At 35.5% G+C, this 25,254-nt stretch overlaps 1 protein-coding gene across 1 annotated transcript; it reads right to left on the bottom strand.

Annotated features, from left to right (window-relative positions):
- Window positions 1-3,168: 3,168 nt before the first annotated feature.
- On the bottom strand, window positions 3,169-24,292 carry LOC145677173 (ARL14 effector protein; the record flags this gene model as incomplete). The annotated part of the gene is given in 3 exon segments (XM_081747793.1): window positions 3,169-3,463; window positions 13,646-13,789; window positions 24,171-24,292. Coding segments are annotated over 3 exon segments (345 nt in total), but the record flags the coding sequence as incomplete, so codon positions are not given.
- Window positions 24,293-25,254: the final 962 nt, after the last annotated feature.

Consider the following 25,254-nt stretch of genomic DNA (forward strand, 5'->3'; position numbering starts at 1 on the left):
ATAATTACTACATTTCTCAAAATGTATGTTAGTTGGATAAAAAGAAATGCCGGTAAGATGCTTTACTACTTACGAATCTTTTACCAATGTTACATTTTGTTACATCAAAATATCAGGTACCTTTTTGCTCTAAGGTGCGGCTCCTCGTTGATTTGGCTCGGTTGAATTTCCCCCATACATAACTTGAGTTTGACATACCTGGTCTAGTTCCAAAGACCTAATTACATACTTATAAACTTTATGTAGATCACCGGGAAAGTATGCTTTAAAAAAAAAATCAAAATCGGTGCACCTATGCCGAAGTTATGCGAAAACATAGTATTGCCATATGTCCGTATTTTGCACGGAGTGTTTGTATTTTTTGGTCCGTGTCCGTATCGTACAAAGCACGAAATAAGAGAATGTCCGTATTTGACAGTTTTTGAAGCTGCCCGAAAATTTCCGAGTCGGTAATCGCTAAAATCTCAGGCAAAAAGAATTGTTTTCATCATATAACTTACTATTAATAAAGTAGGTTATCTTTTAAAAAAAGTGTCTCATTTTTCCATTCCAGGGTTGTTTTGGTTAGATTTAATATACGTAATCTAATGGCATGATTTGTTATATTTGTTAATGAAAGAAATATAAAACATGTTAGTTTCCAATAGTGTTTTAAGTATTATAGTAAACAACTGTACGATAACCTAAAAAGGTGATTTTTTAGGTAAGAAATTCCTACATATTTATTCTTGTTTGGGCACACTATCTTTGACGGGCCGTCATTTTAAGGTCTGTCCGTATTTTGGATCAAAAAATTATGGCAACTCTACGTAAACACAGACATATTATATATATATATATATATATATATATATATATATATATATATATATATATATATATATATATATATATATATATATATATATATATATATATATATAAAAGAGAGAGAGAGAGAGAGATAGATAGATGACATACATAAATGAATATAGTAGTTTCAGTTCTTTATATTGTCACTTAGATGAGGTGTACATAGTTGCTTGTAGGCTCAAATTAAAGAACAAAAAATAAAGTTTTAGTTGTACGCATACCTTTTCTTTGTTTCTGCTTGACAGCGGCAGTAACAAAGAGATGACTGACTCCTCAACGACAGGCATTTTAAATTTTGCAATTTGCTAGTTGTAAATCAGCTATTACAGTTCAACGTGCATTTCAGAGGAAGTTTAATCGAGATCCCCTAAATGCCAACTACCGGTACATTCCTCAATGGCATAACGAGTTTGAAACGATCGGCTGTCTGTGTAAGGCTAAGTAGGGGATGACCAAGAAAGTCTGAGGAGAATGTTGAACGCGTTAGCGGGTTTCACGAAGTCCTAAAAAAGTCTGTTAGGAAGGCCAGTCGTGAACTTCTAATGTCAGTAATGACAGTATGGAAGGTCTTAAGAACACGCTTACATATGCTTTCCTGCCGCTTACAAATGCTACCGGTTTTAAATCTGACGAACTACGCTGTGCGATCCGACTTCGTAATTAATATGTTGTAGCATGAAAATGATTATTTTCTTGATCGTGTTGTGTTCATGATGAATGAACATTTTAGTGGTAATGTCAACACGCACAATGTCAGAACACGGAATCTGAAAATCTCCATGAACTCCTACAATGCGAACAAGAATCCCGGAAACAAGTGTTCTGTGCTGTTTCCCGATAAAAAGTTTAAGCGTCGTACTTTCTTCACTAAAAATACCGTAACTTGAATGACTTATTTGGATATGCTCCGAGAATGGCTCTTTCCCCAATTGCAAGATCAACCAAATAACTTACTTTGGAAACAAGGAGGCGCACCTGCATATTGGCGGTTGAATGATATTGTTCCTGATTGTTGGATTGGTCACTATGGACCCCATGACAGGGCATATCTCCAGTGGTCTCTAAGGTCACCGGATCTCACCCCATCTATTTTTTTCTTCTTCCTTATCATTTGGGGTTTTATAGACGACCGAGTTTACGTGCTTCCACTGTCTCCTAACCTGAGATGAGTCTTGAGACACAAGATTCGAGAAGCTGCTGCTGCTAACAGACATGCAGATTGAAGTATGGAGAGGAACTAATCTACAGGTTATATGTTTGTATTGTAACAAACGGGGTTCACAGTGAACACTTATGGTAAACTAGAGATGTTACTCTTTAATTTAACATGACTTTTGTTATTGTTAGTTAAAGTATAATTAAACGCCTTAAAACTGCTATATTTATTAATATATACTGCTTATAAATGGGTCGAATTCATAATCATCTCTTTTTGAAGTCGGTTAAAAATTACATCTCATTCTCTTTTTATCGCTAATGCATCTTGCAAACTGGTATCTAATTTCGCGCAACGGGTCATTACGTACGAAAATAATTCACTACAATATTTTATCGATATTAATGCAACAATTATATAGTACTATACAGTTTACCTTTTATGGGTCTTGCACTACATTAGTGTCATTATAATGGCCACAATTTGGAGTACTCCTCGGTAAACACTGTACCGTTTCCTTCCTCTAATGAATAACGAACTAACTTTAAGACGTAAAGAACCTGAATGTTCCTCGCCAACAGATAGAAAACTTTCCCACTAGGCGCTCTTCTCTCCCGAATTTATTCAATTATTACTCCAATTGGAGTTGTACTGAAGGAATTGGAAGGAGGGGGAGGGGGGGGGCATCTATCTACTAATCACAACAAAAGACTTACTTTACTGACTTCTCTGAGATAAGACATTTTGCTATTTTTAATTTGGTGTAACAAGTACGAAAAAAAAGAGAAGAATAAAGAACAAAATAACTGTGTTGCGTCCGGGTAGGCGGGATAAACTGTGTATGCGAGCATCCTATAATACGTTAGTTAGGTATCTACTTGTGTCGCTTCGCTACAGTAGGTCATCCCTGAAATGATTATATGTGTTAATCAACAATATTTCAGAAAACAGAAAGAAGAAAAAAAAACATTGACTTTCTTCACCTCTGTTTTTCATCTTTTACAAACCTTGACTAAAACATTAGTATCGATCACCTTGTACATGTTTATGGGTAGTGAAAATAAAATGTCTCGATAAGAAAAAACACTGTAATATTCTTATAAATAGTGAAAAACTATACGGAAATACATTACTTTTACACATACTTTTGAATAAATCAATCAGTTTTTATTTTTATTTATTTATTTTTTGTAGTGTTTACAAAAAAGACATAAAATTTTATAAATACAGGATTGTGCAATCCCACTTATTTATTAAAAATATTTTAAAAAATGACTTAGAAAATGCCATGCCCCATCTGTTATTGCACAGTAAGTTCTTGCCAACTTAACTTCCGCACTGCTAAGTTTACTGTTACGTCCATCATGAACTAAGACTTACATTCGGAAAGGGTTTCTTATTATTTTTGACGTTCCTTCCACTTCAGCTTGATCGTACATCCACTTTCTGTTTTGCCTGGAAAATAAATAACAAGTTCAAAATCGGAAAAAAAGAATTAACTATAATATGTTAAACCGAATTGTACTACTACAGAAAGGAAAACTCTAATCTAAATTAACTATTCATCTCACAGGGTTCCCACTCTCTTTCCCCAAAAAAATTCAGAATATTTCCAGGACGTTTCCAGGACAAATCACCAATTATCCAGGACTTCGATACAGGAAAGTATAACAGAACTTCAACTGTAGGTTCAAAACTCATCACAGTGAAATGAAAAGTACAGTAGCTTATACAGTGAATATTAATGCAAGTACAGTATTAATACACAATAATTAAATACACAAAACTGAGCGTAATTATTTTTTCCTTCAAACTCCCCTTATAGCCACCCGATCCACCCACATCTTTTCATTCTTTCTACATGACATTTTACTTGTGCACCGAACAAATTTACAAACAACAAAAATCTCAATTTAGTGTTTAGGACTCAAATTTAGTGTTCAACCTACGCACTTACCAATCCCTAACTTAGTCTATTCAGTGGAGAAAGCTATACACTTTATTCCTGATCAAGAGGATGCTAATGAAGTAAGAAAAGAATGTGCTTCGGTTCTATCTCAGTACCACAAACACAAAGATTCTACCAGACATACACGAAACTAATAATCCAATTCAGGACATATTTACATAAACATCAACTTTTTTTGTGTCAGAGCCGATAAAGGAAATAAATACGAAATAATATCAAAACAACAATACAGGGATAAGACATACGAATGTGCCAAAAAGTCTCGTTTTACTAGATGTAAGGATAACCCATTGAAATCCTTGATAACAGCAACCAATCGGTTGATTAATGGCTCTCCTATAATTCCTGATGAAATCAAAACAAAATTGAAAATCCATGACCCAGTCTTACCAATCATATATGGGCTTCTAAAAATACATAAACCTAATGCTCCATTGAGACCAATAGTACCTGGTTTTCATCATCCTACATATTTACTTTTAAAATGGCTGTATGATAAACTCGTATCATATAATATTCCAGTTAAATATACAGTTAAAAACAGTTTGGAGCTGAAAACATGTTGAATTCCTTTGTTGCTGCAAATTCCATCCATTTGGCATCTTCTGATGTTGTGGAAACGTATCCATCAATATCCACTTAAAATGGCTCTACAGGCAGTGGAAATGGCTTTACTTAAACTAAAAGTGAACCCATACGACATCCAATTAATCTCTCGACTAATAGCCTTTTGTCTAAGGATCAATTTCTTCCACTTTGAAGACATCATTTTTCGACAGGACGATGGAATGGCTATGGGTAATACCCTTTCTCCAATACTTTCTAATTTGATACTGGACATGTTTGAAACAAATATCCTTCCTAAATTTCCTTTTATTAGATATTTTAGATATGCTGATGATACTTTGATTTTGTACAAGGACCTTCAAGAATTAAATAAACTGTTCGATGAGTTTAATCAAATTCACCCTAGAATAAAATTTACGAAGAAACTTGAAGAAAACTCTTAACTTTCTTGACATTACCAATAAAAGACATAACAATAAATTTCTTACTTCGGTATACCGCAAACCTTCTGCTGGTACAAAATATATCAACTTCAAATCATTACATTCATGGCTTCAGAAATTAAATGTTTGAAAAAACTTTTTTAGAAGAACTCTTTTACTTTACTTTCAGACCTCTCTGAGGATCTCAACAAGGAAATACAGTATTTATTGTAAATTGGACAGGAAAGTGGTTTCCAAAAATCTTTATCGTTAAAATGGTACAAACAAGTACAACAGGAGATCGTCCGCACCCACCATCAACCACCAACAGATGCCGTAACTGACTGATGGATTGGTGTCCCTTTGGTTCCACATTTTTCAGCAAAATCAAGATGATTCTGCAAAGACAACGTCAAACTTTCAGAAGTTCCTCCAAAATCTATAGATAAATATATAACCAATTTTAAAGCATTTTTTACTGACCCTTTACAAAGCAGTGGCGTTGATCGGGTGAAATGTCAGTGTGATAAAGTGTATATAGGTCAAACAAAAAGGAACATTTGTACTAGAATAACTGAGCACGTTCGTACCTCGAAATCTCGGAATCCGCTCGGAACAGTTATCCGGTCTAGCAACGCATCTTAGAGATTATAACCATCATATCGTGGATTCATGTTTCATTGAAAAAGCAAAAACAGCAACGGAACGAAAAATTAAAGAATCATATTATATTCACAAAGAAAGGCCCTCACTTAAAATGGATAGAAGAGAAATAAATGTTATTTGGAGTAATCTTTTCACTACATACTTTCACCATGTGGTAAGCAAGAACAGAAAACAGTGAACAGCAGTGTACAATGTCAGTGAGTTTCTATTTCCGTGTGTTTTAATGTTTGACAGATTTGTTTTTTTACATATCCTAACTTTTTAACCATTTTTTAACAATCCTTCATGCTTTTTATCCTTTTTGAAGTCTACCACAGGCTGACGAAGGAAGTAGCATCTTCCGAAAGCGCTACCTGTTGCATGTAGAAGAATATTCTGCTACTTTTTTTTTTTTTTTTTTTTTTTTTTTTTTTTTTTTTTTTTTTTTTTTTTTTTTTGCGGTGAGTAATAGCCCTTCCGCTTTTTCTCAACAAAAATCTATTTTTCGTACATGGCATCTTCATTGCGTGACAGTGTGACAGATAAAATTAGGGAGAAAAAGGAATTATATTACAAGTTTCTCAACTAAGTTTGGAGTTGTGTGATTTCTTCATATATAGACAATTTTTTTTTGTTCCTCAGCGAAGCTGCTCTACGGATATCATTTGACTTTATGAATAAAGTAAAGCAAGACTTCTCCTCTGCTTCATGTGCAAGCTGGTTTTCTTCATTCTCTAAAGCTTCACTTGTTTCCATCAATTTCCTTTTCTTTCTCTGCAGCTGCTGTACATTTTCACTTATCTCTTTCCTCTTATTTTATGACCTTGTCATAAATAGCATTCATACGAAATTTTACTGAAGAGTACGTACTGTTGTGAAAATAGACTGATTATGGAGGACTGCTACTGGTACAAAACACTGTTTCTGAAGGATAGTGTTAGTGAAGAATGAGTTGAGAGACCAATAGATGAAAGAAGAGAGAAGTTCTCCCAGCCAACCACCCTGTTGGGACAAACAAAACCCTACAACCACCCACACATGCAGGATCATGACAAATTATTATTCAACACAAAAACAGGAATAGCAAACAAAAATAGCAATCAATTAAAATTTTCATTATAATTATGAAAAATCTTACACTCAGTATTTCTGTAAATTTTAAGGACAGAAATGCATTTTCAAGGACATTTTCAGGTTTTCCAGGACAAAATCAATTCAAGGACATTTCCAGGTTTTCCAGGATTTCCAGGACGAGTTAAAATTTCTTATATTCTATCTTAAATCCAATCGGGGCGTGCAAGTATCTTAAACTTTTGTACGAAAGTGGTGCAGTTCGTTTTGAGGTGATACCGAGGAAGATGTTGGGAGTAAAAAGTGTTAAAAGTTAGTATATACCTAGGTAGATAGTGTAAACAAAAGAAGAATGTAATTAGGTTTAGAAAAGGAAGAGCATAACTATGTAATTGTTTATATGTGAATTCAGTTGATGTCTGAAATGAGCCAGAAGTGGCTGAAGTGAGAATTGGGTTTGTTACGAGCCAAAAGTGGTTGAGATTATGAGTAGATTTGATATGAGCCAAAAGGGGCTGAGTTGATTGTATAGTTTTCGATGTTAGTTGCTCAAGTCTATTTCTGAACCTTAGTGGTTGGATTGGTATACGTTAATTTAGCCAGTGATATACAAATACAGTAAATGGTTGAAGTAGTTTGGAAGTTGTTTTGACATCATTGGTGATTATTAGTAAGAGTATAAAAACTTAATACCTTTGTCTGCTGAATTAATTTACAACCTAACAAGTAAACCACAAGCAGCTGAGGTAATAAGAAAAAAAGACAAATGAATGAAGCTGTGATGTGAAAATGGCAATGAAAGCAGTGTCACAATACTTCTGACAATGCTGATGTGCAAGTGGATAAAGTGGTTTTGAATGGTTCTGTAGGGCTCGAAACCAAAAATTTCCTGTGTCAGGGCCGATGCTACAAGCTAAGGCATTGGATGTAGCAGAAGAAATGGGTGTTACAGATTTCGAAACCTCCAACCGATAGAGAAGTTTCAGATTAGACACAAAATTTCTTTCAAAGCGATTTGTGAAGAATCCGCAGATGTCGACATGCCCACAGTCGTAGAATGGTTGCATTCATTACCTTCTATAGTTCATAATTACGTCCGGAAAAATTTTAACGCAAATGAAACAGGATGTTTTTTTGTGCGCTTCCAGACAAAAACAATGTCTTTGAAGGGAGAAACATGTTCGGTGATTGCAAAGGAGCGGTTGATAATTGTTTTGTATTCTAATGACTGGCGATAGTAGAAACCAATTGTTATTGGTAAAGTTGGAAAACCTTGAAGTTTCAAAGGACTGAATCTTAACAATCTTCAAGTAGAATGAAAAGAAAAGAAAAAAAAACTAAGTTTTACGTCCCACGATTATGCCGGTTAGGCTAAAGGAGACGCTGATGATGAGAGATGAGTGAAATGATGGAATGAAGAAAGTGGGAGGAAACGGGAGAATCCCGAGCATGGTGTTTGTCCACCACAAAGCCCACACGGGCGAGCTGGGATCGAACCAGGAACCCCAAGCACGGAGGTGAACGCTACCACTGAGCCACCGCGCCCCCAGAATGGAAAGCAAATAAAGTTTGGATGACTAGAAACAATATGACCGAATGGCTGTTGCATTTTGATAGGAAAATGATTCGTCAAAACAGAAAGGTGTCCTTACTTTTAGATAGTGCAACATTACATCCGAACACTGAACTTCAAAATGTTGAAATTGTTTTCCTTTCCGAATGTTACATCTACTTCATAACCCCTTGACAAAGGTGTCATTCAAAATTTCAAACTGAAATATCGCTAGGTTGTCTTAAAAAGTTTGATTACGAAGCGGAAATGGGAAAGTCGTCAAGTAAATTGTTAAGCAAGAAAATTGACGTACGTCAAGCAATAATATGGATCCAAGTCGCCTGCGATCAAGTCAACCCCATAGCAATTTAGAAGTGTTTCCGTAAATCAGATTTTTCTTCGAACAATGATTCAATTGAAGATATATCAACTGATGATGCAGTAAAAGATATTGCTAGCTTGCTTTTACCATTGCTGGGAACACAAATGTTGCTGCAACTGATTCTGGACGCTCAGATTTCGACGGAAACTACGAGTACTGACGCAAGTGTCATAGTAAAAGCACTACAGGACAACTCAAAAAAGAAAGACATTGAGGAGAATATGGAAAAGAGAAAAACATGCGATAAGAAAAAATACACTGAAACACTAAGCCAACTGTCGATGTTGGAAAATTTCTATCTGTATAAAAAGACACTAATGGACTGCAATTAATCCACAAATTAAATCAACACACCGAAAATATAGTAAGTACTGATAAGTGTAAAGTGCAGAAAACTATAACACGTGCCTCGAACAAAAGAGTATTGGATGGCGGAGAATAATGGAGATACTGTAACATTTTTGTAATATCCATAAATAGATGATTTGTGCAATTTTTTTTCTGATTGCAAATTACCTTTTTTACTAATTTACCTAAAATATTGAAACTTCTCTAAAGCGGCACCTCTCTATAGCGGACAATTCTTGATTCCCCACGGCTGTCCGCTTTAGAGAGGTTTCACATTGTATATATAATGTACATCAACTAACACAACTAAAAAAAATGTATATAAACTAACTGGGAATAGGTCAGGATAGACGAAACAGTGATAGTCCGAATTAAGCGATCCTGGCAGTCTGATAAATGACACGAAGAGAGTGTTATAAAGATTACATTCACAAAACAGGTTTCCCGGTAAAATTACATGGGCAGAAGGTATAATGAATTGAAAAAAATAAATGATTATATTAAAGAATAATAGGAATAAAAAATGACTATTTATCTAATAAACTTCCAGATACAACCTATAAAGTTAATTTATACTGGAATCATTAATCAGTAATAACAACAATAATGAGAAACGAAGTGGAAGAAAATCGGCTACGGGCAAATTAGAAAATGAAATGAAATGAAATCTTTGAGTTTTACGACCCACGGTTATGCCGGTTAGGCTAAAGGAGACGATGATGATGAGTAATGAATGAAAGGGTGGAATGATGAAAGTGGGAGGAAACGGGAGAACCCCGAGAAAACCCACGCACACGGTGTTTGTCCACCACAAAGTTCACTTGGCGGGGGCTGGGATCGAACCCGGGACCCCAAGCACCAGAGGTGAACGCTCTACCACTAAGCCACCGCGGCCCCCACGGGCAAATTAGAAAGTACCATCCTGGCATTCCTCTAAAGAACAGGAACGCCGTGAAAAACCTGTTACGATAATTCATCTCGGGGTTTACACCGATATCCCTACACTGTGAAAAAAGGAGGAAAACTACTATCCTAAATAACACACATAAAATATAAATCAACAAATAATAGTAATAATACTAGATAAAATAAAAATTTTGTTTAAAATAAAGTTCCTGAAATGTAACTGTTATCCATGCCCAGTTCGGGATCATTTTGTTGCAGCTATACAAAGTTAACGATACTAAAGGAGAACCAGTATGAGAAAACTAAAATAAGAATAATGAGAATATCGCGGATAGATATCAATTGAGTATAAGAACACAAAAATACTTATTTCGGTTCCATAATGAAATATGTAAGGCGGGAAAGTGGTGAAAAGACTTCGAATAATAATGACTCTATTGCTAAGAAATCCACCTCTGAAAGATGTCAAGACTTAGAAAAGAAAAAACTCCATTATATCAGCTTTTCCTATTTACACTATAATATAAAGGGCGTTTAAAAAGTTTTGCAGAGTGGTCTCTAATTGTTTTATTTGTTGCAGGAGGAGAATGAATTTTTTTTTTTGTGAACATACTTGGAACATTTAGCTATAAGTTGGTATATTAAAGTATTTTCTTTTATTTACAGGTGTGCCATAATGGACCGTTAAGTAGAAGTCAGGTTGCGACAACGGTCGGTGATGGAGTTCCTTTTCAAGACCGGCGATGTCTGCCACATCAATTCAAGGAAGTTGCTCCCTGTTTATGGGGAGGACACATTGGATCGCAGCAGTATCCAGCGGTGGTTGCACAGGTTTAAAGAAGGTGATTTCTCTCTACTGGACAATCCACCGGCGGTATAGTGATGTGAATAAGGAGACCATTAATCAAATCATCCAAAATGACAGATGTGTGACGACACGACGGCTTGCTGAAATGACTGGTTTGTCATTGGGTAGGGTGGTATTACTGGTACAGTCACTACGGTACAGAAAAATCTGTGCACCTTGGGTGCCTATATTATTGACAAGAGAAATGAAAAAGATGAGGAATGATGTGTGCGAGGGTCTCATGACGACCTTTACTGAAGAGTGGAAACAGTGTTTTGACGGTGTCATTACCCAGGATGAAACATGGTTGTTTTTGTCCGAACCTGAGAGCAAAACACGTCTGAAAGCCCACTTGCGCGGTAAAGCATTTGATAGTTAGAAAGACCTTATTCCCTGTGTCAAGCGATGATGTAAAATTCAATCCCCAGAATTTTACCAAAGTGCATTTACATCATGGAAAGAACGTTGGACCAGATGTGTCACAGCTGATGGAGGCTACAATGAGTAGGCTCAGTATATAGCTAAATATTCCAAGTATGTTCCCAAAAAATTTCATTCTCCTTCTGCAACAAATAAAAAAATAATTTAAAAAATAGAGATCACTGTGCAAAACTTTTTGAACACCCTTTGTAGAAATAAGCTAATCGCTGAGGAAAGAAATCAATTTATTATTATAAAACTAATATATTGTGACAGTTTAGTCAACTAACCACTTGGCTTCATCAGAAACTATCATGTTGTATGAAGTAAATTTTTGCTAACATGTTGTATGGAGAAACAAATGAGGAAATTGAGAAGAAAATGATCGGAAGAACGACAGACTAAATGAAATTACTTAGTTATTACGAAAATGTGATGTACAATTTACAATAGGAAAAAGAAAGGAAATACACTTAGCATTCTGTTACTTAGTGTAATGTTTAAACCCAGCCAAAGAGGCAGTTATTTGTGATTGCTTCTTCACTAAAGTTTACTACTGTAACTTACATGTTTAAGTAACTTTACTTAGTTACAGCAAGGTCGAGGAATTATATTAGCTGTTTTAGACTTAATGTAAACTAAGCACGTACACCTTCTAGAGCTGAGGAAAAGTACGTTAAGACATCATATATAAATAGACTTCTTTTATACTCGTGCCAAATAATACATAAGCTACTGCAAGACATACTATAGTAATAAGAATAGTTAACAGGCTTGTTAGCCACCACAGAAGATGAATTAACGAGAGTCTAATTACACTTATTAAAGATCTTCATTCATGTTTACAGAAAACCTTAACACCGTAAAATATAATCAACTATTTCAAATCGGATTCTTGAGCTCAGCTATTAATTGTTATTTTGTCCCACTTTTAACTTGTACTAAATCCAAAGAATTCATTACCCAACTCTAGTAAAAGGTTTTGTGCAAGAAAGGCAATTACAGGAAATTAACTACTCTCTAACCAGTTTGAAAAGAAATTACTCTCTTACCACATTTACCAGTTTGAAGAGAAAACTATTTTAGCCTCTTCATATAAGATTTACATCTAGTCTTTTCGTATGTACAGTCCGCAGCAAAAAGCCTGCAACATGAGCATGTAAGTTTATTGTAAAACGACGAAGTCTTCTGCTCCAAAATAAGTGTGCAGGGGAGGACACCCAGGTTTCTCCTGCGTGATTCGTACCACTTAGACGTTATGTTGATTCCTTGGGCTGTTAGGCGTAGTTTCACAATAAACTTACTTGATCATGTTGCAGGTTTTTTGCTGCGGACTGCACCGCAAGTATTGAAAATGTCCAATTTTCCGACCATTCACGGTACGCTTTAGATTTTTCCCCTTTTAACGTACTAAATTCCCCAACACAGATTACCATGACCAAGGTATGTAATAATTACTCCTCCTCTAGGTCAGATCGCTATTTTAAGTTTACCAGGAGTAACTAAGTTCGAAGCTCATTCATTAATATATTTCCAAGGACTAGGAAGTAGTAAACGATTACAAAATTAGGGGTTGTTCTTTCGTATCATAGTTGCCAAATCATGTTTAGTGGCAAGACTTTTCTTGAAAAGCCTCTATATTGTTTTCTATTCTGTTATGGATGGAAAAAAAGTGTTGTTCCGTGGTTCATGTGGAACGTAATTATCTATCAATAAAACTGGCAATGAATATGTCCCATTCTTTACTTAAAATATCATTATTTATGTTGACACTTGAGAGCTGAGTTTTTAGTAGCAACAATTAGACATTCTTCTCTGTCTGCAACAACTTATGTAGAATCTGTAGGTCTGAGAAAACCAATTCCCCCAACATACAACGGTAATTAAACTAAATAAATAAAATGGATCCTTACGGACAATTTTACTAGTAAATAACATTATATACGGCCCCGTTCCTTCTGGAACCCCGGCCCTTCTTATACCATTCATAGTATGCATTGAAATAATCATAATAATTATTTCCTTTCATAATAAAATAAAATTCACATACATTTTTTTTTAAGACTGCATGTGATTCGAAAAGTGTGATAAAAAGAAAGGCATATAACGAGTTCACAAAATAATTTTGGACGCTTATGAAGACATTTTTTCTGTTTACATAGGTAAGGGAGCAAATTATTGCATTTATATTTACCTCCTGTTCACCTAAAATACAAATTAATCTTTCCTAATTTCTCTGACGATTGCGACAGATCGTTGAAACCATAGACAAATTAAGAACAGGACAATTGAATATTGATGAGCTTCTAAATGTTTAAAATATATATTCTTTTCGTACTTTAATGAAATACACACACGAAAGCTACAAAATTCACAATAAAATATATATAGTGAAAAATATGGCCTTATCCATTTTCACTGGCTATGTTTACTCAATCATGTTTTTCACAGACTAAGATTAAACTTTATAATATAATCTCATCTTTCAAAAATTCATCTATGTCTTACCGGCATTCATGACCACATTTACAAGATCGACACTTGGGGCATGGAAAGTGGCAACCTTCGCAAGTCTCATCTAAACAATCACATAAATCTTTTCCTGATGCTATGTGGATTCCTTTCTCATCATATACACTGGTCTGCTTCTTCCTAAAAATAAATACAAATATGTATTTTATTATATTAATTTCACAACGATTAAATTGCTCCTAACCCTAATAATAAAGAACATTATTATTTATATTAATACACTAGTCATGATTAGAATGAATATATTAGGTTGGTGCCAATGAAATGTCTGCCCCAGATGCGTCATTTCCAAAGACCCTCCAAAAATTAAAAACTATAATACAAAGTTAATGAAAACAAGTCACCGTTTACAACCACATCATCTTCCCACCGCTCACCCAACAATTAGATTCCACGGTGACGGAAAGTGGAGTCTGCGATGTGGTAAAGTCCTCAACCGCACGTTCCATCGCCCAATCATTAGGGAAGGTTTTCTCCCCAAGAGCTCATCGAGATGACGGAAGAGAAAGATGTCGGAGGGAGAAAAAAACGAAATGAAGGGAGAAAAAAACGAAATGAAATCTAAGTTTTACGTCCCACGATTATGCCGGCTAGGCTAAAGGAGACGGTGATGATGAGAAATGAATAAAATGGTAGAATGAAGGAAGTGGGATGAAACGGGAGAACCCCAAGAAAACCCGCGCACATGGGATGTCGGAGGGAGACGAGAGCGGAATACGATGGGTGAGACAGGGTTTCATACTGTAACTCATGGAGAGTCTGCACCGTCCTTTAAGCGATATGCAGGCATGAATTGTCGCGCAACATGAGAATACCTGATTATTGATGAATATTTGCTGGTAAATTTGGGCTGCATATCAAAGTATTCTGGACTATAATGACCCGCATTGATAGTTTTACCTAGACAGAGGAAGAAAGGATGAATCCCACCCATCATAACAGCAATATCTTCTGATGGTAGAGAGGTGGTATGGAACATTCTGGACGTTTGTACCGACCCAATTACTTTCCTGATCATTTATGACTGTAGTTTTTTTTTTTTTTTTTTTTTTTTTTTTTTTTTTTTTTTTTAAATCAGAATTAACGTTGGATGCAGGAAATTTTCTAAGTCATTCTTTACACTCAAAGAATTGAAAACCTCTAGATGGCGATTCTTGCTGGTCGGTGTTAACTCACGGGCACCCGTAAGTCCAACTTTTTCACCTTATGTAGCCACCGAACGACAGTGGCATGGTGTAATCCTAGCTCGCCTGCAATGGCACGAACATTTTTCCGAAGGTTCGCTTCTAAGGTGTTTCTGAGGAGCTCATCCAAGCATTATGTTCCTACAGATCCCACAGAGCCCTTTTACAATGATATCACTGGAACGAAATTTGACAAGTCAACGACGAATAATGCGTTCATTCATCACTCCTGGCCCACATACACGGCTGATGTTTCTTACGGTCTGTTGTGCAGAATGTCTCAGTTTAAATTCGTACACAACAATCACTTGCAATTGTTTATTTTCCATGGCGCACTTTCATACGACACTACTCAATAATGCACTGTCTGACACCTGTACTGGTACCACAATCTGTTTGCTGGACGTATACTGTGACCTTAGATTCATAACCTTAATCTATCGCTGTTCTGTGGTACTAAAGAGTTTCCCACGAGACGTCTAAACGGATATCTCACTCGCAACAACGTAATAAATACAAATTTGGGTTAAATCGGATACTTTGCATGTTACATATAAATACGAGATTCCAATAAAGTAACGATTTTTTTTTCAATACTCACCTTTATTTATAATATATTTACACTTGTACTTCGTTGACTTCAAAATAGTTCCCTTCAGAAGCTACAAAGCGATGGGAATATTTTTTTGCAGACCTTATAACAATGTTGGAACTGAGGAAGCGGCACGACCTCTAGCTGATTCGATAGTCATTTTGATATTTTCCATCATCTCATAGTGACAACAGTCTTTGACGCGCGTTTCCGAAAAAGCACATGTACTCAAGTCAGGCAAATACGCAAGCTGAAGATTTACATGTCTTTCCGTGCCAAAAACTCCACAACTGAAAACGCAGTGTGACATGAGCACTGCCGTGATGAAGTATCCATCACAACAATGTTCCTTGTAACATAATGTTTTCGCAGCTGTTCAAGAACTTACTGTTTGCTGTTGAGGTACGATTTTTTTTTTTTTCAATGTCTATATATATATATATATAGCTAGGAGTGTGCAACTTCGTTCTTTGTCGTGTAGCCTCAGAACCGTACCCAAAGATCCAACTCTCAAATTACGTTCTTCAAAATGTGATTCTGACTACGTTCTTCAAAAATCTGCTTATTTTGATGCTGTTGTGTTTTTGTTCAGATATGTAATTTTTTGGCACCAGTTCTGGAGTTTTCTCATCCTCAGTTTGTTGATCAAAATCTGATGGACAATCGTATGGTTCAAATTCAATTCATTTGATATTACTCTGACAGTTAACCGACAGTCAGTTCACACAAGGTCTAATCCGTTCCACATTTGGATAATTTGTTGCACATTTGGACGTTGCTGGCTGGCCTTCTAGAGTCAGACTCATCTTCCATTGACTCCCGACCTTCGGAAAATAACCTGAACGACTGGATAACATTTAGGACTGCGACAAGCAACACTACCGTAGGCTTGTTTGATTATTTGCAGTCTCTGTCGCGTTGTACCAAGTTTGAAATGAAATTTGATGTCACACATTTGCTCGTAACTGTTCATTCATTTTAATGACGAGAAATAACTCACTTTACAACACGAGCTCTCTCACTTTACCAACATATTGTCATTCACAGTGAGACTACATGAGATGCTGACGCGTACATACTGCAGGAGGGAGAAAGAGATGCACAATTTTGTTGCCAATTCGTAGTTCTCACTCGTCTCATTACTTTATTTACACACTTCGTATGTGATATGGGGATGTATTTGCAGAATTTAAATATATTTTTACTCTGTCATTTCAGATACACCTGTGATGTCAAAAGGAACTGCAATTGTCGAGTGGAAGCCACCGGAATATTGAGAAAAAGTTAAATGCATGACAACTTGTATTAAGCATAGAAATCCTGCAATCAAAACAACTGTTCAATGCGGGAATGCGAGCTCTAGCGCAGGAAATGGATCTTACAACGCCTGGCTATGAATAAGGACTTATAATTACAATTGCAAGGACTTCTAATATCCCTTCCAGAGAAGTAAAGACCAGCTCCTGACAGAAAAAAAACTCAGGTGAACTGCCTGATTAAAGTAAAGAAACTCCTTAACAAAGTGAAACTGCCCGTTGAACTAGGAAAAATGTGGTTCTCTTGACAGATGAAAAAACTTTGTCAGGACCAAATACATAATCTCCAGAACACAACAGAGAGCTTGCCTACAATCATCGGACATTCATTGTCATGCACGCTAAATTTCTCCAAAACTCTGACAAGCTTGGCTGACTCGCCAGTGAGGGTGATATGCCACTATCCATCTTTGAATAAAGACCCAAGCTCAATTCGAATGGCTATGTGGAGTTGCTGAAGGCAGTGATCAAGCCTTAGGTGGAGAGGGTGGGTGTTGGAGGACCTTGCGTGTGGTATCAAGTTTCAACCCCATACCACAGCGATGAAAAGACTCACAAATGTTGTCACAATTGTTTTACAATTTCTCCAGTCGCAGCTTATGGCTTCCCGAACTTGCCTGATTGCAATCCTATTATTGGGTTGGGAAATATAATTACAGAATAGATGCACATACTTTATTGTTAAGGAGAGTTAGTCTGTGGTGTAAATGTTTATCGATAATTTTGTAATGGATCTGGATATAGTAAAGTTCAATAACAGTTGTCATTTACGATGATTACAATGGGTATTGTTAAGTAGTTGGAAATTATGATACTTGATGGATGTCTATTCAATATGTGAAATATTAAATAAAATGTAAGTTGTGAGTTGATTGTATGAGTAATACCGATTAATGTTTAGTGAATATTAACCAATTAGACCTTTCTGTATAGAAGATTGAACTAGTCTACTATAGATAACATCAAGGACCCATATTAGATCTGTGTTCCACGACCAAATTTCAGTAACATTCGGAAGTATTTAATCCAATTTTGGCAACTAACAACTATGAACTCCCTGATTACAATCCTATGGATTAATATGTGTGACATGTAAATGAACAAGTAACCAACTGAACTACCTGTAGCACCTGTAGACTCAGTTCATCGACAAATTCGCACATGCCGCGTGCGCCAGATTTTGGAGCCCCCTCGAGACAGCTGTGGATGCTGAGGTTGGCTTTCTTCAGGACTTCTCTTTTCATTATTGTCATCTTTATCATTTTCACATGTTTCCGATATATGTAGTTTTGACTCAGATATTTAATTATGTCACCTCAGCAACGGTCAATTTTAGCCCGAACATCGTGTAGTATATTAATACAGAATCTGGCGCACAAATGATAAAAGCACAGCAATAACTTTGACTGCAATTAATGAAATACAAAGCACATCATCCACACGTATCAATAAAAGGATGACGATACTATGACGCGAAGAAGAAACCTTTTACACTTACAAGTTTTCCAAATGAATAAACTGAGGGAATACTTCTACTAAAGAAATTAATCCGCTCTTCACTATGCCGTGATTGGAGCAACATGAAAACGTTGAAGATATGAATATACGGGACAAATCGTTTTTGCTCCTTAAAACCACGAAAGCAATGTGGAAACAGGATTTTAATATACTTTAGCCAATATATATATATAGCACATAGAATTAGGGTGGTCCTTAATTTTAGAATTCCGAATTTCTTTGCTCCCAACCCCTCAATTGGTTCCATGTCGTACCAAATTAGTCCATTAAAAAAATTAGCTCGATTGAAAAATATTTAACCGACACCCAAGCGATCTAAACTTCTGACTATATTTACAATATATAGCATATGGCAAAAGTTTGAAATAGACCCTTGTAACTTTGAAACGACTGAAGGGAAAGGGATCATATTTTGGATAGAGGTAGTGGAGGTATATTCACACCTGAAACTGAGTAGTACCATGATGGTGGTCATCTTGAAGTCCGCCATCTTGGATTCAGATCCAAAAGTTTAAATAGAAATATGGTCGTGTGACATGTCGTTTTGGGGTAGCTTTTCACGACAAACACACGTCTGCTTTTATTTTCCACTTATCTCTGATCATGTAATAATTAACACCTTTGGAATATAAATATACATTTGGGCCATTTTTTCTAACGATACCGGAATGCGCTAGTGTCGAAAATTCTAAGATGTGGGTACCCCAGCTGCCAGTAGCATAGAGAGGGTTGACAGAGTAGCGATATTTGTAACTTTTAAGGACAAAGGACAATTATTAGGCATCCTTGAAATACCATCGTCTCTAGGAGATGCACAAGCTACAGCTGTTTACAAAGCAGTGGAAAAATGGAGCATAGAACACAAAATACAAGCGTTATGCTTCGATACAACTGCAAGCAATACCGGCAGAATAAATGGCGCTTCTACAAACCTTGAAAAGAAGTCTGATCGTGATTTACTGTACCTACCGTGCCGACACCACATATTCGAAATAGTTCTTCAAAGTAGTTTTCACGCAGTAATGGGTGGTGCTACTGCTGCCAGTACAAGTTTCGGGCCTGATGTGCTTTTGAGAGATTTAGGCAATCCTGGTCATCCATCAGCAAAAGCAATTACCGAACTGGAAAGGATGATGTTACGGAGGATATCCATGTCAGTATGCTGGAATTTATACAACACCCGAAATACCATAGAGATGGCTATGATGTTTCTCTATGGTGCTTCTGGTGTATCTGTTGTTGATCTATGAGATGGCAATGATCTTCCTAGGCGGCAACCTTCCACAAGAAGCTTCATTTCGCATTCATGGAGCTGTGAGCCATGCTCAGTGGATGGCAAAGGTTATATATGCGTTCAAAATATATTTGTTCCAAGATCAATTTGAACTGACGAGAAAACAGAAGAATTTAATCAAGAGACTATGCCTTTTCCTTGTCCGAATCCATTCATAAGCTTGGTGCGGCATTCGCATTCTTTGATGATGAAGTACCGCAACACGTGACGGAAAAATGGTTTCTAATAAAATGGGGAGTACAGAAGAATATGATGTACAAAACCAAGTAAAGCGATATTCTATAAATAGTGCAGAAGTCAACAGTTTCACAGAAAAAGAACTCTCGAACTTCGTTTCCGCAGATTCGAAGACATGTTTCCCAAGATTTTTTTTTTTTTAATGCCCATCTACTTGGAAAAAAGATGCCAAATTTCAACGTGGGTTAGAGGTACTGAGGTTATGTTAGTGAACGTTGTTGCAGAAAAAGAGAGGTGAAGCTGATACAAGAATATGGGAGCATTCTAACCAAGGATGAGAAAGAGAAACAATACATACTGCAGATCGTCAGTGAACACAGGAAAAAGTATCCAGGCACAACAAAAAATGGTTTAATCAGGCAGTAAAATTTAGCTAGTTATCCACAGCCTTCAGTTTTTATTGTCATTTTAAACCTTCATTATATTAATTATGTATTTTTACGTACTTCATGTAAATAATTTCAACGTAGGTTGGTGTGCATTGGGACGAAATGTGTTATTATATCTGTACCTGAGATCATGAAGTGCGTAAGTCACAAATCCTTGTTTTCCAGAAAACAGCAAAAACACTTACTTAAGAGCCTGCCTTACTAAAAATAATACAAAATTTACAATTTTTCTTTTGCTTGTTTATTCACAAAATGCAACTTAACACAATCATAGATAATGTTATTCTACAACAGAAAATATGAACCTGAAGAATGTTCAGTGTTGCCATCCATAGAAATTGCAGTGTTGCCAGAATAACAATTCTCCTAAAATCTAAGTTAAGGCAGCGACTAGAGGAACGAACTCAACTGCATTTGATTACGTATCATGTTGTTTTGGTTTGCTGTGAACTACTTTTTAAATAATAGTTGTATTTGGTTTGTAATAAACAAAATAGTTTTAACATACAGTTATTAAAATTAAATAATAATGCTATTTAAAAAGTAGTTGTAATCGACATCAGATATCCTTTTTCCATAATAAGACTTGAATTCTTGGCTATAATGTAGTTACTCTTAACTATTGAGAAGCAACGCGATGCAAAACAGCGAAATCCTGAATATGTTAAGAATTCCCTCATGACCACAGAAGAATCTGTATATAATTAGCATATATATATATATATATATATATATATATATATATAGATATAGATAGATAGATAGATAGATATAGATATACACTTCTAGAAGTGGCAGATGTTAAAACAGTAATCAAAATATTACTCAAAAGTAGGAGCCATCAGGTAAACTTTCTCATGGTAAACTAAAAAATACCTACGAAAGGTAAACTAAAAGTGACATGTATACTATCAACAAAATAACGTGAAAATCAGTGATATTCACAACTTTTTTTAAATTTTATTTTTTATTATTCTTTTTTTAATAGGTGATAGTGCTCGGCCTAATGCTTGTGCAACCCGCTGCAAGTTTAATCACGGTTCGGTCGAATAATAAGTTTAATGATAGCTAGGTCTAATAGTAAGTTCAGTTAAGAATGTTCTGCAACCATGATTCCTACTGATCTGGAAAGATTTATTTCCCTGACCTTTAGCAGAAAATTCCCTGACTTTCATGACAGATATCGAATGACGCTGGCATATAAATAAGGAATAAATAACGAACATATTTATATGTGAGAACATTTATTCTATGGAGACAAATAATAATCAATTGCTCATACGTACATTCCACTTACCAGCCATAAAATCTGAGCAACGTTCAATACTGTGATCATTAATGGTTGGCCAAGCTGAAACTGGTATACAATTAATCAGGGTTGGCAAAGACCATGGTTTCTATTGAAAAAAAAAAAAAAAAAAAAAAACGGTTTTCTTGATTTAAAAATTTTTTTTATTATCTTGTTTGTTTCTTTTGTTTAAACAATTTTTTTTTTAATAATTTGCTCTATGTATTTATATCACATATGGACAGGAATAAGTTTGTTTCGGTTTGGTTTTATTATGCAACAACCGGGTTTTGCTGGAAATGGGTCACATAAGCTTAAAGTGGAATTTAAATCGCCTCTCGGCTTACATCCGAGAGAAATTGTCCTCCATTTGAACTCGAAACCGGGACTACTTGGCCACAAATGCGATATCAGGGTGTCTACTAAAATTTCAAAATGAAATTTTATGACTTTTTCGTGACCTTTTCTTTACCGAACCATAAAATTTCGTAACATTCTCGAGAACGAATTTGAGTGCGAATTGGCCGAATTTTCATGTATGTGATAGAAGTTGGCTTTGCTTGCTATTTGGAAGCGTCTAGAGCTGATTACAGACATTTCTGGTGGTGAATTTTGACGTTTTATAGAAAAAAATATTCCAGTCTGCATTTATATTTGTACAGATAAAAGTAATCATGACCCAAAAGTTAAATTTCGTGACTTTCATGACCATTTTCTGATTTCGTAACTTTTGTGACCAATACACACCCTGGATATGTTTGCCGACTCACTCACGAAGGACTCCTGATAAAAATACGTTGTACTGATCTTTACATACTTGTTAATATAATTGTCAAGAGTCATTACAGAAGAACAAAAGATAAACAATTGCACAAGTGGAACCATTATACAGAATTACATATGGACAATTTCAAACTACTGCAAAATACAGAAGAACTAATTTAGTCCAAGTTAAGGAACTACAACGACTTAATTTGCATATCAGTAAGAAAAGTGAATAAAGATACGAATTATTTGAGTCTACTTTGGCTCTTATCCATTTATACATAAATAGATACTTCTGATTTCAATAAATGCCTCTCGTGGAGTTTGTATAACTCCCCTCCCCCCCCCCCAAAAAAAAGCACGGTATTTCGATGTATTTTATCAATAGTAAACATTAGTAAAACGAAACAATATTTAGAATTTTTCTTAAATCACAAAAGAAACATTCATAAACTTATATATAAATCTCTCTTAGTAATGAATGGGGAATTTAGGTTTGAATATAATCCTAATAATATATGAGAGTGAAACGTGATAACCCAGAAATATGTGTTCATCAGGATTTTACGAACACTTACACTTCTATGAACACTTTCCGTTTTTAGGTTTAAACCCTGCAATTAATGTTAGAAAAATATATTTTATAAAATTTCCCTGATTTCCAGTCTTTTTCCCTGACATGCACCATTTTCCCTGAGTTTTTCCTAACCAATAGAAACCCTGGCAACCAATATAGTCAACTTATTTAAAGTTTAAATAGAATCAACCCTAGGCATTTTTTGTGATCAACTATCTCAACTGCCTCAACTATCTCAATGTCTCATCAAAATCAATTATATAAACCCTCTCGTACAGAGTTCAATCTTTGTACAAAATCTCATCAAAATCAGTCTACCTGCTTTTAGTGTGATAATAATACACATGAATTTACATTTGATTTATTTAGACATAAATAAGTCTTTAAGCCTAATCAATGTTTTCTAGAAATTCACACCTGTAACCACGCAGGGCACGTAACGGTTCCTAATTTATTTTCAATATTTTCAATTTAATATTCTTGTTCTAGTCTTGTTTAATATATGTACAGTATTTTTCAATACAGTTTTGTCTAATTGACTTAACGTAATCTGTAATATTCCAAAGTCGATGCGCAGGTCACTGGATAACAAGTCACTTCATTAAAAAAGAAAACATTTATTAACTTACACAAAATCTTACAGGACTAGGGATAGCAATATAGTCTTCTTTTATTAACTTAAAGGTCTAGCTGTGATTGTACTTTCCTTCGCTAAGCAGAGTACGAAACGATCCCTGATGAATATTGTTAAAGACTGAATAATGTAATTAAAAAAAGTCCATAAGCTTATGCTATCAAAGGTCTTCGCACTTAGTATATCAAAGAGTAATAAACAGTGCAAAACCTTAATACTTCGCTAATGTTCAATATATATTTTTAAAAGTCTTCTATGAGTTTTTTTTTAAGGTTTGGCTAAGCATTTTCAAGTAATTGAATAATCATTCGCTTTCTCTTTAAAATAATTGACTGTATATTTGACCAGAATTCTAAGCACTCAAGTTATTTCTGTGAAAGGGAGATCAAATATCAGCATTAACCTCGCTAAATGATGCTAGTTGACTATTACTTGCTCTTCAGTATATACCGTCAACAAGAATACAAATATGTTTCGCAACTTGAATGTTAATGACCAAGAACAGTGTTAAAAATTAGAAATATTGTGTGTCAAATTTTAGTAAAAGAAATTGATAAAAGCACCATTTCTTTAGAATTCACCAACTTTTCCCGGTTGAGTGATTTTCCGTTACTTTCCCTCCTCCCCCGCTCCTCGTAAGTTTTACATTTCTATGGCCATACAGGTTTTTGTTCTAAAGTAAACTAACACAAAAATATTATGCTTACGGTCCAGTGTAAATCTTCCTTGTTAGTTTTCTTCTTTCCCTGTTACTTCGTTCTGGATCGAAGTTCTCCATGAATTTCATATTGCTAATCTCCGTCAATTTTTTAAGATTGCCAGCTATTCGCTGAAAAACAAAATCATATAAGTTAGGTAAATCCAATACAATACACACTGAGAGAGGAAACTTAATTTCAATTCTAGACATAACTACACACACACAAATCATGAAAATTATCTTTGAATTAATGGATGCTCCATGCATATTTACACAAGTTAAATTGTTCATACATTGCTAATAGTTTGAATGACTCTTGGAGAGACATCAAGAACTTCAAAACAGTAAGCTTTTAATTTTAGTAACAGTGATATTTACCTCGTAACATTATTTCATTTGACTGAGTATACACCATCACAGCCACAGCAAAAAACTATTTCGAAAAATATACTACAGTTCTTAATTTTCTATTTAATTTATTTATTTTTAAAGTTTACGTACTATAAATACCCATCCACCTATATCTGAGAAATGCAAGCAAGAACCTAATTTTACTATGGTTGAAATTGGATTAATTATCCACATCCAAGATGCTCCAAGATATTAATATAGTAAGGATCCCCACATCACGACAAAAGCACATGTCAACACAACACGTGTTATTGAATGTAAACAGCGTAGCAGACGAAAAGCAGACACGAAAGACACCGACGAACACCGAAAGAAGACGGACCTCACGAAAGGACCCGAAGAGGACAGATAAAAGCCCGACCACCGAGGGACCTGGCATCAGTCGACCAACTGATCAACTAACCACCTCCCCTGAGGTCGCATTGGACTAGGGATCTTTACCACAACCAAGCCTCGCGAAGCTGCCTTGGGCTGAGGGGGTTATCCTTCAAGACTCACCAGAACCAGCAGGTGCCTTGGAGACTGCCTTGAGAGAAGGGGCGCCGTGCAAAACACCTATTTCCTCTTATCTGGTCAATAACAAGATAGACACTATTTTACTCTTTGTAATCAAAGACATTTGTATTTAACAATTTTTATAATAAATTGGTGAAGGGGAAAAGACTAGCCCGGACCGTCAT

This window comes from Thermobia domestica, chromosome 2 (genome assembly GCF_964235325.1).
Source record: "Thermobia domestica chromosome 2, izTheDome1.hap1.1, whole genome shotgun sequence".
Lineage (NCBI taxonomy): Eukaryota > Metazoa > Arthropoda > Insecta > Zygentoma > Lepismatidae > Thermobia > Thermobia domestica.